At 47.6% G+C, this 15734-nt stretch overlaps 1 protein-coding gene across 2 annotated transcripts in view; it reads right to left on the reverse strand.

Moving 5' to 3' along the window:
* Nucleotides 1–15734, reverse strand: part of abca5 (ATP-binding cassette, sub-family A (ABC1), member 5) — a 186891-nt gene that overhangs the window by 123091 nt on the left and 48066 nt on the right. For both annotated transcript variants that reach the window (XM_072483424.1, XM_072483422.1), the window contains exons 6-7: nucleotides 11845–12071; nucleotides 3777–3918 (exon numbers count right to left, since the gene is read on the reverse strand). In XM_072483424.1, coding sequence (XP_072339525.1) covers nucleotides 3777–3918; nucleotides 11845–12071 — 369 coding nt within the window. The remainder of the gene's footprint in view (nucleotides 1–3776; nucleotides 3919–11844; nucleotides 12072–15734) is intronic.

The raw sequence follows: 15734 nt of genomic DNA on the forward strand, positions 1-15734 counted from the left end.
CACGGGCCGTGGATGTACAACCGTTACGCCGTTCATCGTGGAAGCGCCGGTCTCCATCTCTTTTCACGCCGCCCGCGCCTCGTGCAAATGGTGTCCGGCCTGCGGCAAAAAGAGTCCGACGCCCTCCTTCGCCAGGGTCTTCGGTGGATTCCTTGGACTTTGGAGGGGGAGGGATGTTATAACCTGCCTGCTTACCATTGGCTGGGGACTAATGACAATCCCATAATCCTGTGGGAGTATGAGCTTCCCCAATGAGGGGGGCGGAGAAATCATTAGCAGACTCCCTGTATAAATAAAGCCGGCCAGTTTGGAACCAGCAGGAAGGAGTAAGCAGCAAGCAAAGTTGCGGCTGTTGTGTATATATATATGTTATTGTAAATAAATGTTATTGCTTTGTATCCTTGAAACTCGTGCTGGATTCTTCGTGGCCCTCACAAAAATACCCAGTTGTATGCCTCTCCAGCACAATTCCTTGTTACATAGAACTAATGTTTATCACAAAAGGAAACTAGATTTCTGTACTAAATATCTTGATTCAGTCTCAATACCTTCATTAATCTGACAGACAATGACAAAACACACACAGAATATTGTACGAAGTCTTACAACACCAGGTTAAAGTCCAACAGGTTTGTTTCGATGTCACTAGCTTTCGGAGCGCTGCTCCTTCCTCAGGTGAATGAAGAGGTCTGTTCCAGAAACACATATATAGACAAATTCAAAGATGCCAAACAATGCTAGGAATGCGAGCATTAGCAGGTGATTCAATCTTTACAGATCCAGAGATGGGGTAACCCCAGGTTAAAGAGGTGTGAATTGTCTCAAGCCAGGACAGTTGGTAGGATTTCGCAGGCCAGATGGTGGGGGATGAATGTAATGTGACATGAATCCCAGGTCCCGGTTGAGGCCGCACTCATGTGTGCGGAACTTGGCTATAAGTTTCTGCTCGGCGATCCTGCGTTGTCGCGGGTCCTGAAGGCCGCCTTGGAGAACGCTTACCCGGAGATCAGAGGCTGAATGCCCTTGACTGCTGAAGTGTTCCCCGACTGGAAGGGAACATTCCTGCCTGGTGATTGTTGCGCGATGTCCGTTCATTCGTTGTCGCAGCGTCTGCATGGTCTCGCCAATGTACCACGCTTCGGGACATCCTTTCCTGCAGCGTATGAGGTAGACAACGTTGGCCGAGTCGCACGAGTATGTACCGCGTACCTGGTGGGTGGTGTTCTCACGTGTAATAGTGGTATCCATGTCGATGATCTGGCACGTCTTGCAGAGATTGCCATGACAGGGTTGTGTGGTGTCGTGGTCACTGTTCTGAAGACTGGGTAGTTTGCTGCACACAATGGTTCGTTTGAGGTTGCGTGGTTGTTTGAAGGCAAGTAGTGGGGGTGTGGGGATGACCTTGGCAAGATGTTCATCGTCATCAATGACGTGTTGAAGGCTGTGAAGAAGATGACGTAGTTTCTCCGCTCCGGGGAAGTACTGGACGACGAAGGGTATTCTGTCGGTTGTGTCCCATGTTTGTCTTCTGAGGAGGTCGGTCCGGTTTTTCGCTGTGGCGCGTTGGAACTGTCGATCGATGAGTCGAGTGCCATATCCCGTTCGTACGAGGGCATCTTTCAACGTTTGTAGATGTCTGTTACGCTCCTCCTCGTCTGAGCAGATCCTGTGTATACAGAGCGCTTGTCCATAGGGGATGGCTTCTTTAATGTGTTTAGGGTGGAAGCTGGAGAAGTGGAGCATCATGAGGTTATCCGTGGGTTTGCGGTAAAGCGAAGTGCTGAGGTGACCGTCCTTGATGGAGACGAGTGTGTCCAAGAATGCAACTGATTTTGGAGAGTAGTCCATGGTGAGTCTGATGGTTGGATGGAACTTATTAATGTCATCGTGTAGTTGTTTCAGTGATTCTTCGCCGTGGGTCCAAAGGAAAAAAATGTCATCGATGTATCTGGTGTATAACATCGGTTGAAGGTCCTGTGCGGTGAGTAGGTCCTGTTCAAACTTGTGCATGAAGATGTTGGCGTATTGGGGTGCGAATTTGGTCCCCATGGCTGTTCCGTACGTCTGGATGAAGAACTTGTTGTCGAAGGTGAAGACGTTGTGATCCAGAATGAAGCGGATGAGTTGCAGAATTGCGTCTGGAGATTGGCAGTTGTCGGTGTTGAGTACGGAGACTGTTGCAGCAATGCCGTCGTCATGGGGGATGCTGGTGTAGAGTGCCGAGACGTCCATTGTGACGAGGAATGTTCCTGGTTCAACTGGTCCATGGGTGCTGAGTTTCTGTAGGAAGTCCGTCGTGTCGCGACAGAAGCTGGGTGTACCTTGTACGATGGGTTTCAAGATGCCCTCGATGTAGCCAGAGAGGTTCTCACACAGGGTCCCATTGCCTGAAACGATAGGGCGGCCTGGTGTGTTGGCCTTATGTATTTTTGGGAGGCAGTAGAGTTCTCCAATGCGGGGAGTACGTGGGATGAGAGCACGTAGGGTGCTCTGAAGATCTGGATCCAAGGTCTTGATCAGTCTGTTAAGTTGGCGGATGTGTTCCTTGGTCGGATCTGCGGGTAACTGTCTGAAGTGTTCTTGGTTGTTCAGTTGTCGGTATACTTCTTTGCAGTAGTCCGTTCTGTTCAGTACGACAGTGGCCCCCCCTTTGTCTGCTGGTTTGATGACGATGCTGTGGTTGGTCTTGAGAGCGCGGATGGCATTGCGTTGTGCTTGGGTGACGTTCGGGGTTGTCTTGTGAATGCGACTGATGAATCTGGCATTGACGCGACTCCTGACGGCTTGAGCATACATGTCGAGTCTTGCGTCACCCAAGCACAACGCAATGCCATTGTGTGCAGCAAACTACCCAGTCTTCAGAACAGTGACCATGACACCACACAACCCTGTCATGGCAATCTCTGCAAGACGTGCCAGATCATCGACATGGATACCACTATTACACGTGAGAACACCACCCACCAGGTACGCGGTACATACTCGTGCGACTCGGCCAACGTTGTCTACCTCGTACGCTGCAGGAAAGGATGTCCCGAAGCGTGGTACATTGGCGAGACCATGCAGACGCTGCGACAACGAATGAACGGACATCGCGCAACAATCACCAGGCAGGAATGTTCCCTTCCAGTCGGGGAACACTTCAGCAGTCAAGGGCATTCAGCCTCTGATCTCCGGGTAAGCGTTCTCCACGGCGGCCTTCAAGACCCGCGACAACGCAGAATCGCCGAGCAGAAACTTATAGCCAAGTTCCGCACACATGAGTGCGGCCTCAACCGGGACCTGGGATTCATGTCACATTACATTCATCCCCCACCATCTGGCCTGCGAAATCCTACCAACTGTCCTGGCTTGAGACAATTCACACCTCTTTAACCTGGGGTTACCCCATCTCTGGATCTGTAAAGATTTAATCACCTGCTAATGCTCGCATTCCTAGCATTGTTTGGCATCTTTGAATTTGTCTATATATGTGTTTCTGAAACAGACCTCTTCATTCACCTGAGGAAGGAGCAGCGCTCCGAAAGCTAGTGACATCGAAACAAACCTGTTGGACTTTAACCTGGTGTTGTAAGACTTCGTACAGTCCAACGCCGGCATCTCCACATCATGGCTACCACAGAATATTGTGACATTTGAAAGTACGTTACCAAACACCTATCACATGAATTACAGTCTTGAAATTAAGGCTGCACACTGAACAAAATGCATGTATTTCAATTCTGGCTTTAATTTTACATTACTTCTCTGACTAAAATATTTGGAGCATAACTTACTATAGAAATCCCAAACAAGAACAGCAATGGAAAGATGATCAATATGCTGCTTCTTGGAAACAGGGATGTCTGTGTAGCAATGACTGCCATCAGCAAGGATAGAATGAAGATTAAAACCATATACAGTAAGCCCCAGGAAAGCCTGAAAATAAAAGGATTAATCCATAATTAACAACATTTGAACCAACAAATAAAGAACACCTCTCACTTTTCAGGCACTCTACGTAAATGGATGCTATGTTCTTAAGTAAGTATTGTATCGACATTTTAAAACAAAAAGAGGACACTCAATTGAGCTGCAGGACATTCCAATTGTCATTCAACCACAGTAACTCAAGTTTATCTGTTTATTTTGTACACACAAGAAAAGATAAGCTCTTTAACAAGAAAAAAATGTGGTTAAGGAATTGGTTGAGCCACATTCATCAGGTGATTAAAATTTTTTCCCAACATTGTAAGATGCCGGGCACAATTCAGTGGCCTCGACCCGCCCGATTTGGTGTTGGGGTGAGGCTGTTGAATCTCGCAACATGCCTTCATCGGGATTGCAACACTCGAAATATCTCGCGAGATTCAATGGAATCTTGCGTTGCGTCGAAATCTGAATTTCGCTCTTGCTGGGTGAGATCCAAGCTTGCATATTTAAATGAGCCATTAGGCTCGCCCAATTAAACCGGAGGTCGGGATTCACTGGGTGTCAGGCTTGCAGTGCCACGGTGCTTAGGTGCCAGGTTGCCTGTTCCAGGGATCAGGCGGGTGGGGGCTCCTTGCCCATAAGAGGTGGGGTGAGGGGGGGAAATTTTAGGACCCTGGAAGAGGTAAGTTGGGTTATTTGGGGGTGTCCTGAGGCCGCCTTTAAAAAAAGCACCCCGATCCACGAGTAGTCTTCTTGCACTAGCAGGGAAATTACTTATAGTGGCCTCGTCGGCCTCGCTGAGGTCAAAAGAAACTGCAAAGTGCCATTGAATAACAGGGTCTTTCTCAGCGCTGCAGGCACTGAGATATAACCCGCTAAACGCACCGTTCAGCAGACTTTAACTTGTGTCCGCTGAATCGCACCCGTACATTTTTCAATATCCCTGGAACCTATCCAGAAATATATGGTCTGTCCAATACAATCAACTTAGAAATATGCTTTTCTGAAAATACTTAAATGGCAAAGCTTTTCAGTGAATTTTATTTTACATATCTTCATTTCTTCACCTTTGCTGAAAACAAGATCAAACTTGCTCACAAACTCAAACATCATTGTGAGTTGTAGTGAATTCAGTTATCACTGGCTTTGTTTTGGATTGTTGTAGCCAAACGTTGGTACAGATATGGAATGCTGAAATGTTTCCTTCTTTGGTTTGGTAATATTCAGTTGGAAAAAAACTGTCAAGTGGAACTATCTAAGTTTCCTTCTCATTTACAAAACATAACAAAAGTACAGTTGGGCAAATTAATATAATTTCTTTTAGTAATTAGACCAACGTATTTTTGTAATGTAGACGCTCTATCACAATCCTCAAAACTTTTAATTGTCAAATTTGCAAGAAACAATTCCCCATTAGGGATCGACCAACATTTATGTGGCAATATTACTGCAATTTCAGGCAAAGGCATATGTGCGCTTAAACATGGAATTCAAAAGATTGTTGGAGATGCCTTCCGGTGTTGCTTCGTAAGAACAGCATTGTGCCTCACAATTGAAATGCATTGAATCTTATGAAGATACTGTATTTGCATGGTAAATTTGAACTAAATTTGCTGAACTAGAGAGACTGTCCATCTGAGTCGAAGTATTCTTTTTAAAAAAAAAATATATTTTATTGAAATTTTTTTCCCTGAGCAACATTTTTCCCGCTTACAAAACAAGCGAAACGATAACAGTAACAAAACAGAAATTTTTAAACTTTTTAACAATAATAATAATAATAATATACAAGTAACAAAACCTCGTACTCTATTGACCTATACTCAACTGAGCCTCCTCCCCCCCTCCCCCCTGGGTTGCTGCTGCTGGTCATCCGTCTTCCCTCTAACGTTCCCCTAGGTAGTCGAGAAATGGCTGCCAGCGCCTGGTGAACCCTTGAGCCGATCCTCTCAGGGCAAACTTTATCTGCTCCAGTTTAATAAACCCCGCCATATCGTTTACCCAGGCCTCCAGTCCGGGGGGTTTCGCCTCCTTCCACATGAGTAGGATCCTGCGCCGGGCTACGAGGGACGCAAAGGCCACAACATCGGCCTCTTTCACCTCCTGCACTCCCGGCTCTTCCGCAACTCCAAATAGAGCTAACCCCCAGCCTGGTTTGACCCGGGCCTTCACCACCTGCGAAATCACTCCAGTCACTCCCTTCCAATACCCTTCCAGTGCCGGGCACGCCCAAAACATATGTGCGTGGTTTGCCGGGCTCCCGCCACACCTCCCACATTTGTCCTCCACTCCAAAGAACCTGCTCAATCTTGCCCCCGTTATGTGTGCTCTATGTAGCACCTTAAATTGAATCAGGCTAAGCCTGGCGCATGAGGAAGAGGAATTTACCCTGCTTAGGGCATCAGCCCACATACCCTCCTCTATCTCCTCCCCTAATTCTTCTTCCCACTTTCTTTTTAGTTCGCCCACCGACTCCTCCCCCTCTTCCCTCATCTCACTATAAATCTCTGACACCTTGCCCTCTCCGACCCACACCCCTGAAAGCACCCTGTCCTGTATCCCCTGTGTCGGGAGCCGCGGAAATTCCCTCACCTGTTGTCTAGCAAACGCCCTCACCTGCATATATCTCAAGAAATTCCCCCGGGGTAACTTATACTTTTCCTCCAGTGCTCCCAAGCTCGCAAAAGTCCCATCTATGAATAAATCTCCCACCTTCCTAATTCCCAACTGGTACCAGCTTTGAAATCCTCCATCCATTCTTCCTGGGGCGAACCTATGGTTGTTCCTGATAGGGGACCCCACCAGGGTTCCCCGCACCCCTCTCTGTCGCCTCCACTGTCCCCATATGTTCAGTGTTGCCGCCACCACCGGGTTCGTGGTGTACTTTTTCGGTGAGAACGGTAGCGGCGCCGTCACCAGCGCCTCTAGACTCGTCCCTTTACAGGACCTTCTCCCCAGCCTTTTCCACGCCGCTCCCTCACCCTCCATCATCCATCTACGTATCATTGCCACATTGGCGGCCCAATAATAATCTCCCAAGTTCGGTAGTGCCAGTCCTCCTCTGTCCCTACTGCGCTGAAGGAACCCCCTCCTTACTCTCGGAACTTTCCCTGCCCACACAAAGCTCGTAATGCTCCTATCTATTTTATTAAAAAAGGTCCAGGTGATTAAAATAGGGAGACATTGAAATACAAATAAGAACCTCGGGAGGACCATCATCTTAATTGCTTGCACCCTGCCCGCCAGCGATAAAGGCTGCATGTCCCACCTCTTAAAGTCCTCCTCCATTTGTTCTACCAGCCGTGTCAGATTAAGTCTGTGCAAGGTTCCCCAGCTCCTAGCGATCTGAATCCCCAAGTATCGGAAGTTTCTTTCCACTTTCCTTAGCGGTAAGCCTTCTATCTCTCTACTCTGGTCCCCTGGATGTATCACATATAATTCACTCTTCCCCATGTTTAACCTATACCCCGAAAATTCCCCGAACCTCCTCAAGATTCGCATAACCTCTATCATCCCCCCCGCTGGGTCCGACACATATAGCAATAGGTCATCCGCGTATAACGAGACTCGGTGTTCTTCTCCCCCTCTAGTCACCCCTCTCCATTTCCTGGAGTCTCTCAGCGCCATGGCCAGAGGTTCAATTGCCAGCGCAAACAACAATGGAGACAGCGGGCATCCCTGTCTTGTTCCCCTATATAATCGGAAATACTCCGATCTATGTCGACCTGTAACTACGCTTGCCGTCGGTGCCCCATAAAGTAGTCTAACCCAGCGAATAAATCCGTTCCCAAACCCAAACCTCCTTAACACTTCCCATAAATACTCCCACTCCACCCTATCAAATGCCTTCTCTGCATCCATTGCCGCCACTATCTCTGCCTCCCCCTCCACTGAGGGCATCATTATCACCCCTAATAGCCATTGCACGTTAACATTCAATTGTCTCCCTTTTATGAACCCTGTCTGGTCTTCGTGCACGACCCCTGGGACACAGTCCTCTATCCTCGATGCCAGCACCTTTGCTAGCAGTTTGGCGTCCATGTTCAATAGTGAAATAGGTCTATAGGACCCACACTGCATCGGATCTTTGTCCCTCTTCAAAATTAGCGATATCGTCGCCTCCGACATTGTCGGGGGTAGTGTCCCCCCTTCCCTGGCCTCATTGAACGTCCTCGCCAACAACGGGGCCAACAAGTCCACATATTTTCTGTAGAATTCCACCGGGAACCCGTCCGGCCCCAGGGCCTTCCCTGCTTGCATGCTTCCCAGTCCCTTAATAACCTCTTCCACCTCAATCGGCGCCCCCAGGCCTGCCACCGCCTGCTCCTCCACTTTCGGGAACCTCAACTGGTCCAGGAACTGCCGCATCCCCTCCTCTCCCTCTGGGGGCTGAGACCTATACAGTTCTTCATAAAAGGTCTTAAACACCTCATTTATCTTTCCTGCCCTTCGCACAGTGTCTCCCCTTTCATCCCTAATTCCTCCTATCTCCCTCGCTGCTGCCCTCTTTCGCAGTTGGTGCGCCAACAGGCGACTAGCCTTTTCCCCATATTCATACCTCCTCCCCTGTGCCTTCCTCCACAGTACCTCCGCCTTTCTGGTGGTCAGAAGGTCAAACTCCGTCTGGAGTCGTCTCCTCTCCCTGTACAGCTCCTCTTCCGGGGTCTCTGCAAATTCCCTGTCCACCCTTAAAATCTCCCCCAGTAATCTATCCCTTTCCTTGGCCTCTGTTTTCCTTTTGTGGGCCCCAATAGAAATCAGCTCTCCTCTGACCACCGCTTTTAGTGCTTCCCAGACCACTCCCACAGGGACCTCGCCGTCGTCATTGACCTCCAGGTATCTCTCAATACACCCCCTCACTCTTGCACACACTCCCTCATCCGCCATCAGTCCCACATCTAATCGCCAGAGTGTTCTCTGCTCCCTGTCCTCTCCTACTTCCAGGTCCACCCAATGTGGGGCATGATCGGAAACCGCTATGGCTGAGTATTCAGCTTCTTCCACCCTAGAGATCAACGACCTTCCTAAAACAAAAAAATCTATCCGGGAGTACACTTTATGGACGTGGGAGAAGAAGGAATACTCCCTAGCCCTGGGTCTAAGAAATCGCCATGGATCTACTCCCCCCATTTGGTCCATAAACCCCTTAAGTACCTTGGCCGCTGCCGGCCTTCTTCCAGTCCTTGAGCTGGATCTATCTAGCCCCGGGTCCAGCACCGTATTGAAGTCCCCTCCTAAAATCAAATTTCCTGCCTCCAGGTCCGGAATACGCCCCAGCATCCGTCTCATGAACCCCGCATCGTCCCAATTTGGGGCATACACATTAACCAACACGACCTCCATTCCCTCCAGCCTACCACTCACCATTACATATCTACCTCCACTATCTGCTACGATGTTTTTTGCTTCAAATGCTACCCGTTTCCCCACCAAAATGGCCACCCCTCTGTTCTTTGCGTCCAGTCCTGAGTGGAACACCTGTCCCACCCATCCTTTCCTTAGCCTAACTTGGTCCGCCACCTTTAGGTGCGTCTCTTGGAGCATAACCACGTCTGCCCTTAGTCCTTTTAAATGCGCGAGCGCTCGGGCCCTTTTTATAGGTCCATTCAGGCCTCTCATGTTCCACGTGATCAGCCTCACTGGGGGGCTACCTGCCCCCCTCCCGTGTCGACTAGCCATTACCTTCTCTAGGCCAGTCCCATATCCCGCCTCCGCGCTCCCGTTCGCTCCCCCAGCGTCGCATTCCGCCCCCGACCACCCTCTCTTTAGCCATTTCCTTTTGGATTTCCGCAGCAGCAACCCAGTTGTCCCCTTCTCCCCCCCCCCCCCCTCGCTAGATCCCTATCTAGCTTGATTGCTCCCCCCATATCACTTCCGTAAGTCAGCTGACTTCAACTGACCCCGGCGACTCCTGCTCGCTCCTCGGCCCCCCCCGGTGTGAGGGAACTCCCATCCGCCTTGCGCCTGTTTTCCCGCCTTATTCTTTCTGGCGTGGGAACATCCCTTAACCTGACCCGCCTCTTATGGCGTAGCTCCCTTTCCCCTCCCCCTCGCCTTCCCCATTCTCTGACTATGTCCCGCCTCTCCCCCCTCACCGGCGCCCACATTTCCCTAGTGTCCCCCCCTTCCCTGTTTACTTCTCGATTAACTTTCACCATCCCATTAACAAAAACAATAATAACGACAATAACAGTTCCCTGCAGCATCAGTCCCTCAGTTCCGGTCCAGTTTCTCTTCATTGATGAAGGACCATGCTTCCTCCGCCGTCTCGAAATAATAGTGTCTCTCCTGATGCGTGACCCATAGTCTTGCCGGCTGCAGCATCCCAAACTTCACCTTCCTTTTGTGCAAAACCTCTTTGGCTCGGTTGAAGCTCGCCCTCCTTCTCGCCACCTCCGCACTCCAATCCTGGTAGATCCTTACCACCGCATTCTCCCATCTGCTACTCCGCACCTTTTTAGCCCATCTCAGGACCTCTTCTCTGTCCTTAAGGCGGTAGAATCGCACGATTATCGCCCTCGGTGGTTCTCCCGCTTTTGGTCTTCTCGCCGGGATCCGATTTGCCCACTCCACCTCCATGGCGCCCGCAGGGGCCTCAGCACCCATCAGTGAGCTCAGCATCTTACTTGCGTACGCTCCACAGTCCACTCCTTCCACACCCTCCGGGAGACCTAGTATCCTAAGGTTCTTCCTTCGCGCTCCATTTTCAAGGGCCTCAATCCTATCAGCACACTTTTTATGAAGTGCCTCGTGTGTCTGAGTCTTGACCGCCAGGCCCAGGACCTCGTCCTCAATACCTGATACCTTCTGTTCCACCACGCGAAGTTCAGTCTCCTGGGTCTTTAAAGTCTCCTTAAGCCCCTCAATTGCCTGTAACAACGGGGTCATTACCTCTTTCTTCAGCAGGTCCACGCACCGTCTCACCACCTCGTCCTGCTCAGGCCCCCATGTCACCTGTGGTTTCTCCGCCGCCATTTTGTTCCACTCCCTCTGACCTTCTGGCTGCAGATTCTTCGGGCTGCAGCCGCCGGTTTTTCCCTCCGCCATTCGGGGGGGACTCCCTTCCCTCGCGCCTCGCACCGGGTTTTACGGCCGTCCAAGTCCCCGTTGGGGCTCTTAAAAGAGCCCGAAGTTCCGTCGGAGCTGGAGCCGCCGAAACGTGCGGCTAGCTCATCCCTGCCGCTACCGGAAGTGAAGTATTCTTTTAACAACGTGCTATGCGTTGAATTGTTGAATTTAAAAATGTAAAATCTAAAACAATATTTTACTTTTTCATTTTGTCTCTTTTTGCTTTATCTCCTAATCCAATATTTATTTTGTAGGAACATAGGAATTAAGAGCAGAAGTAGGCAATTCTAAACTCCAGCGAGTATGAACCCAAACTGTTTAATCTCTCCTCATACGTCACCCCTTTCATCCCGCAATCAATCTAGTGAACCTCCTCTGAACTGCCTCCAATGCCACCATATCCTTCCTCAAATAAAGAGATCAAAAATGGACACAATACTAAAGATGTGGTCTCATCAATACCCTATACAACTGGGTATTTTTATACTCCAGTCCTTTTCTTTCTCTTTATTTCTCTGCATTGAATTCATCCAATCTGATTTAAACTTCCTCCTTGTTAATTTCACAATCCTTTAATCTGAATGATTAAGGAGGCAACACAGTTGTTTACTCAGGTCCCAGAGACCCAGTTTCCCTTGCCGTGATATCAACTACCTCCACGTTCCGCAACTTGCCATGCAAAAGAAAACATGCAAAAACTTCTTTCTATGACTATTTCCATTGCCCAGCATTTGTGGTTTCGCTAGTGGGTTTAAAGTTGCTTTTCACTACATTATCAAAAATAATCACTTGGAAGACCAATGACTAAGTTTACATAACTTTTTTCTTTAACTGACACAAAATAATGCACTCTTTTCGGCTCACCAGAAAGCAGAGTCATATAGTCCCATCACCTTCATCACATCTTTCACTTCCTTTTTCTCTGTTACAAGATTGATCAGCAGAAAATTGACAAAGGGCACAAAAGCAATAACAAAGTAGAGAGAAGTGACAAGATGTGAAAAGATGTCTGCGCCAACATGACTTGGTAACCCCATCATCTGTACTTGTAGAGGTACGATATCCTTCCAGACAGAATAATTGGTCTGTGTCTGTAAACAGAAATGGAAACTGTGAAATATATAATGCATATTTATGTATAAAAAGGGGGAAATTTACCAAAACGTCTTTCACAGATCAATTTAGATAAACATATTAACTCAGCAAATTATGAATGAATGTTTTACTATATAATTTCCATTAAGTTCAGAAATTTATACAATGGTCAATATTTGATCCATCTTTTAGTTCAGTTGCACCACATAATTAACAATGGTGAGGAGCAGACTGCAACCTGTGAAAGACAGAGTTTGTGTGAAATGCATTTTTTTTTTTGCTTCACCTGTCTTTATTCATAAAGGGCAACATGTAGGGTAATGTGATGTGAGCGTGGAAGCAGTTATGTTTTCCCGAGCTCTGGCTCTGCTCTTTTTTTAATCCACTGTTTTGTCCTGTGCACATTTCATATTTGCTTTCTCGTGGGTTACAAGGCTTGTGCATGTACCTGGAAGTTCCTGATTGGTGTTTTGCGAAGAAGAACCAAGATAAATTGTAAAAATCCTTGATTGTTCGTGGCGGTCGGAGTGGGCGGAGTGCAGCTTGCTGCTGAGCGAGCTATTGTTTCAGCCGTGCTGTGTGCCATGAGGGTAGTCATTGAAAATGCTGTCTTGGTTGAAGATCTCGGCTCTGCAGTGCAGGTCATTAGAGCTCACTTTAAAGAATTGTGGGGTACCTTTGGGGGAACAGTGGAGGCGTATGAGAGAGTTCTTGCATTCGAAAGAGCCCATTGGAGTTGGTAGGTTAATTCAGTCCTCATTGAGATTGAGGATCCGTGTAAGATTTCTTTTTGGTTTAAATATATTTTTTAGGGTACTTGAATTTAAGAATCTGTGCCTTTATCCTTTGATGGCCTGGGCAGACTTTGTTTCCTGGGGATGACTGGGTTCCTTCTGACATTTCCTGGAGGTTGAGCCTTCTTTTGCTTGGGTCTCTCTCTCTGGTCCTCTTTTGAGCTATTAGAACAAGAAGGTTTAATAATGGCACAGGCTGAGGTGAGATTGGTTAATTGTGGTTGAGTTGTTAAGGAGAGGATTTGCTCTTGGTATCCTTTCTGTGATGGCGGTCATTGTACGCCAGTTCAGGCAGCTCATCCTTAGGGATTTTCTTTTTTTCTCTTTTCATATAGGTGAGCAGGAAGCTGTTTCTAATCCTGACATGGTCTGGATTTTTCTGAGAGGTTCCCTTGGTTGTGCTGGCGAGGAGGGAATCGGCATTCCCTCCCGGGGAGCCCAATTGTTGGGTGTCTTGACAGTTCGTCTTCTTATCAGGTTGGGGCTGGAGTGATTATTCTATTCTTCTTAGTATAAGTGGGGAGGTGCATTGCCCTGGATGGGGGGGGGGGGGGGGGGGGGGAAGAGAGATATGGGTTTGATTGAACGCAGGTTTTGGGGTGTGCTGGAGGTCCTAGGGATATAGTTTCTTGTGTGTCAGGATGTGCTGGGCGAGACCAGGCCCAGTGCTGTGACTAGTATCCTGTTTCCCCTGGGGGCTTGGGATGTCTCTTCTCAACGGTGCTTGTTGGGGGCACACTGGTAGGTTGGGTTTTGCTTTTTCGGTGCACATGTGCCTGGGGATGAGCTGAGTCCTTATGCTTAGCAGATATCAAGTTGTCCCCCTTTTTGGTTGATTGAGCGGCCTTCTTAATTGGTGGCAGCTCGGCGACATCAGGGATATACAGAGCCTGGGTTGGATTTTGATCCCATGTTATCCTGTTGGTTAGTCTGATAATTCAAGCTTTACCTTCACAATTCACAATTTGATTCCTTTTTCTTCCTTTTCTGGGAAGCTCTGAAGATTTGATCATAATCCAAACAGGTTTCTGTTGGTCCGCTCTGCACAATAGTATGGAATGATGCTGGTTCTGCACTGGGCCTTGGTAAATATGTAACTCCTCTTAGAACTGGGGTTATCGCGTATTTTCTTTGCTTTTGTAAGGGTGGGTATGAAGAATCTATGCTTGGCTCCTACATAGGCGCTGATGGGTCTGGTATCAAAGGAGAGGGTGCTATGGTGGCTCATTGGTGCCTTTGGTGTTGCTAAATTTGAGGGAGATGTACCTTGGTACGCACTCAAACATGACGCAGAAAATGTATCCTGATTTCTCGGAGCAATTGGGGGCTGTCCCAGTGTGGGAGGGTGTGCACTCTTTTACCATGTTTTTTCATGACCTTATCCTGTTTCTCCCTGAGTCTCTGGTGGGGTAGGTATAGGTACCTAGTTATGTCTAATGATTATTCAAAGCCAGCTGTGATGTCACGGTAGCATAGTGGTTAGCACTGTTGCTTCACAGCACCAGGGATCCGGGTTCGATTCCCGGTCTGGGTCACTGTCTGCATGTTCTCCCTGTATCTGCGTGGGTTTCCTCCGGGTGCTCCGGTTTCCTCCCACAAGTCCAGAAAGATGTGCTTGTTAGGTGAATTGGACATTCTGAATTCGCCCTCAGTGTACCCGAACATGTGTCGTAGTGTGGCGACTAGGGGCTTTTCACAGTAATTTCATTGCAGTGTTAATGTAAGCCTACTTGTGACAATGATAAAGATTATTATTATGCTGTTCTCATGTCTCTCTCTGTACTCATATATGCTGAGCAGTTTTTTTGTTCCGTGCTTTTGGCAATGTATTATTTTGTAATTTTGCTGTGTTAGTCTTCAAAATGTATATATGCTTATAAAAAATAAAGGGCCACATAATGTCAATGTCCTCAATGGCACTGAACTATTTTTGATGAAAAATGGATTTTACTCTGAGAGCCTTTTTGAAATCAAATTGTGAATTATCACTGCAAGAATATTGGCAAAAATAAATTGTTACAAAAATCTATTAGAAAAAACTTGTCATCTTGTTCAGACAAATACTTTTCACCCAACTCAAAACCTGTAATTTCTAGCATTAATAAGTTAACAGTTTAAATGAGGATAAGTATCAATATTGAATGGATAGCCATTTTTTGACAATGAGAACAATATGATTGAATATGATAGTGTTGGTTCATTCTTTTTAACTCAAGACAATCTTAGAAATCTGCACCTCGTGAAACCCTTTGCCACCAAATTAGTTGGTCTGAACTAATTGCTTCCCTGTTACGAAATATGATTGTGACTGGGACAATGGGAGACTATCCCTCCTCATCCTTCTCAATGTGTCTGCAGCCTTTGACATGGGTGATCACACCATCTTCCTCTTCAGTGTCATTGAACTAGGAGGGATTGCACTCACCTTGTTCTAGTTTTATCTATCCAGGCAATGCCAGAGAATTACTTGCAATGGCTTACCTTCCCGCTCCTACTCCGCCATCTCTGGCGTCTGTCAAAGATCTTTCTTTGACCCCCTCCTATTTCTCATCTACAAGTTGTCTCTTACATATATCATCTGAAAGCAGTGTTAATTCTCACCTCTCTGCTGACAGCATCCAGTATTACTCCCCACATCATTAAACCATTCCAGTTTTGTAACTGTCACACTTCTTGTCCAACATGAAAGTACTGGATCAGCAGAAATGTCCTCCAACTAAATATTGGGAAGAGGGAAGCCATTGTCTTCAGCCCCTGCCACAAACTCTAGCCCCGAGCTGCTGACCCCATCCTTTTCCCTGATAGCTCAACGAGACAGTTTGCAACTTTGATGTGATATTTGATCCCGATTTAATCACTAAAACC

Source organism: Scyliorhinus torazame, chromosome 18, assembly GCF_047496885.1.
Source record: "Scyliorhinus torazame isolate Kashiwa2021f chromosome 18, sScyTor2.1, whole genome shotgun sequence".
Taxonomy (NCBI): Eukaryota; Metazoa; Chordata; class Chondrichthyes; order Carcharhiniformes; family Scyliorhinidae; genus Scyliorhinus; species Scyliorhinus torazame.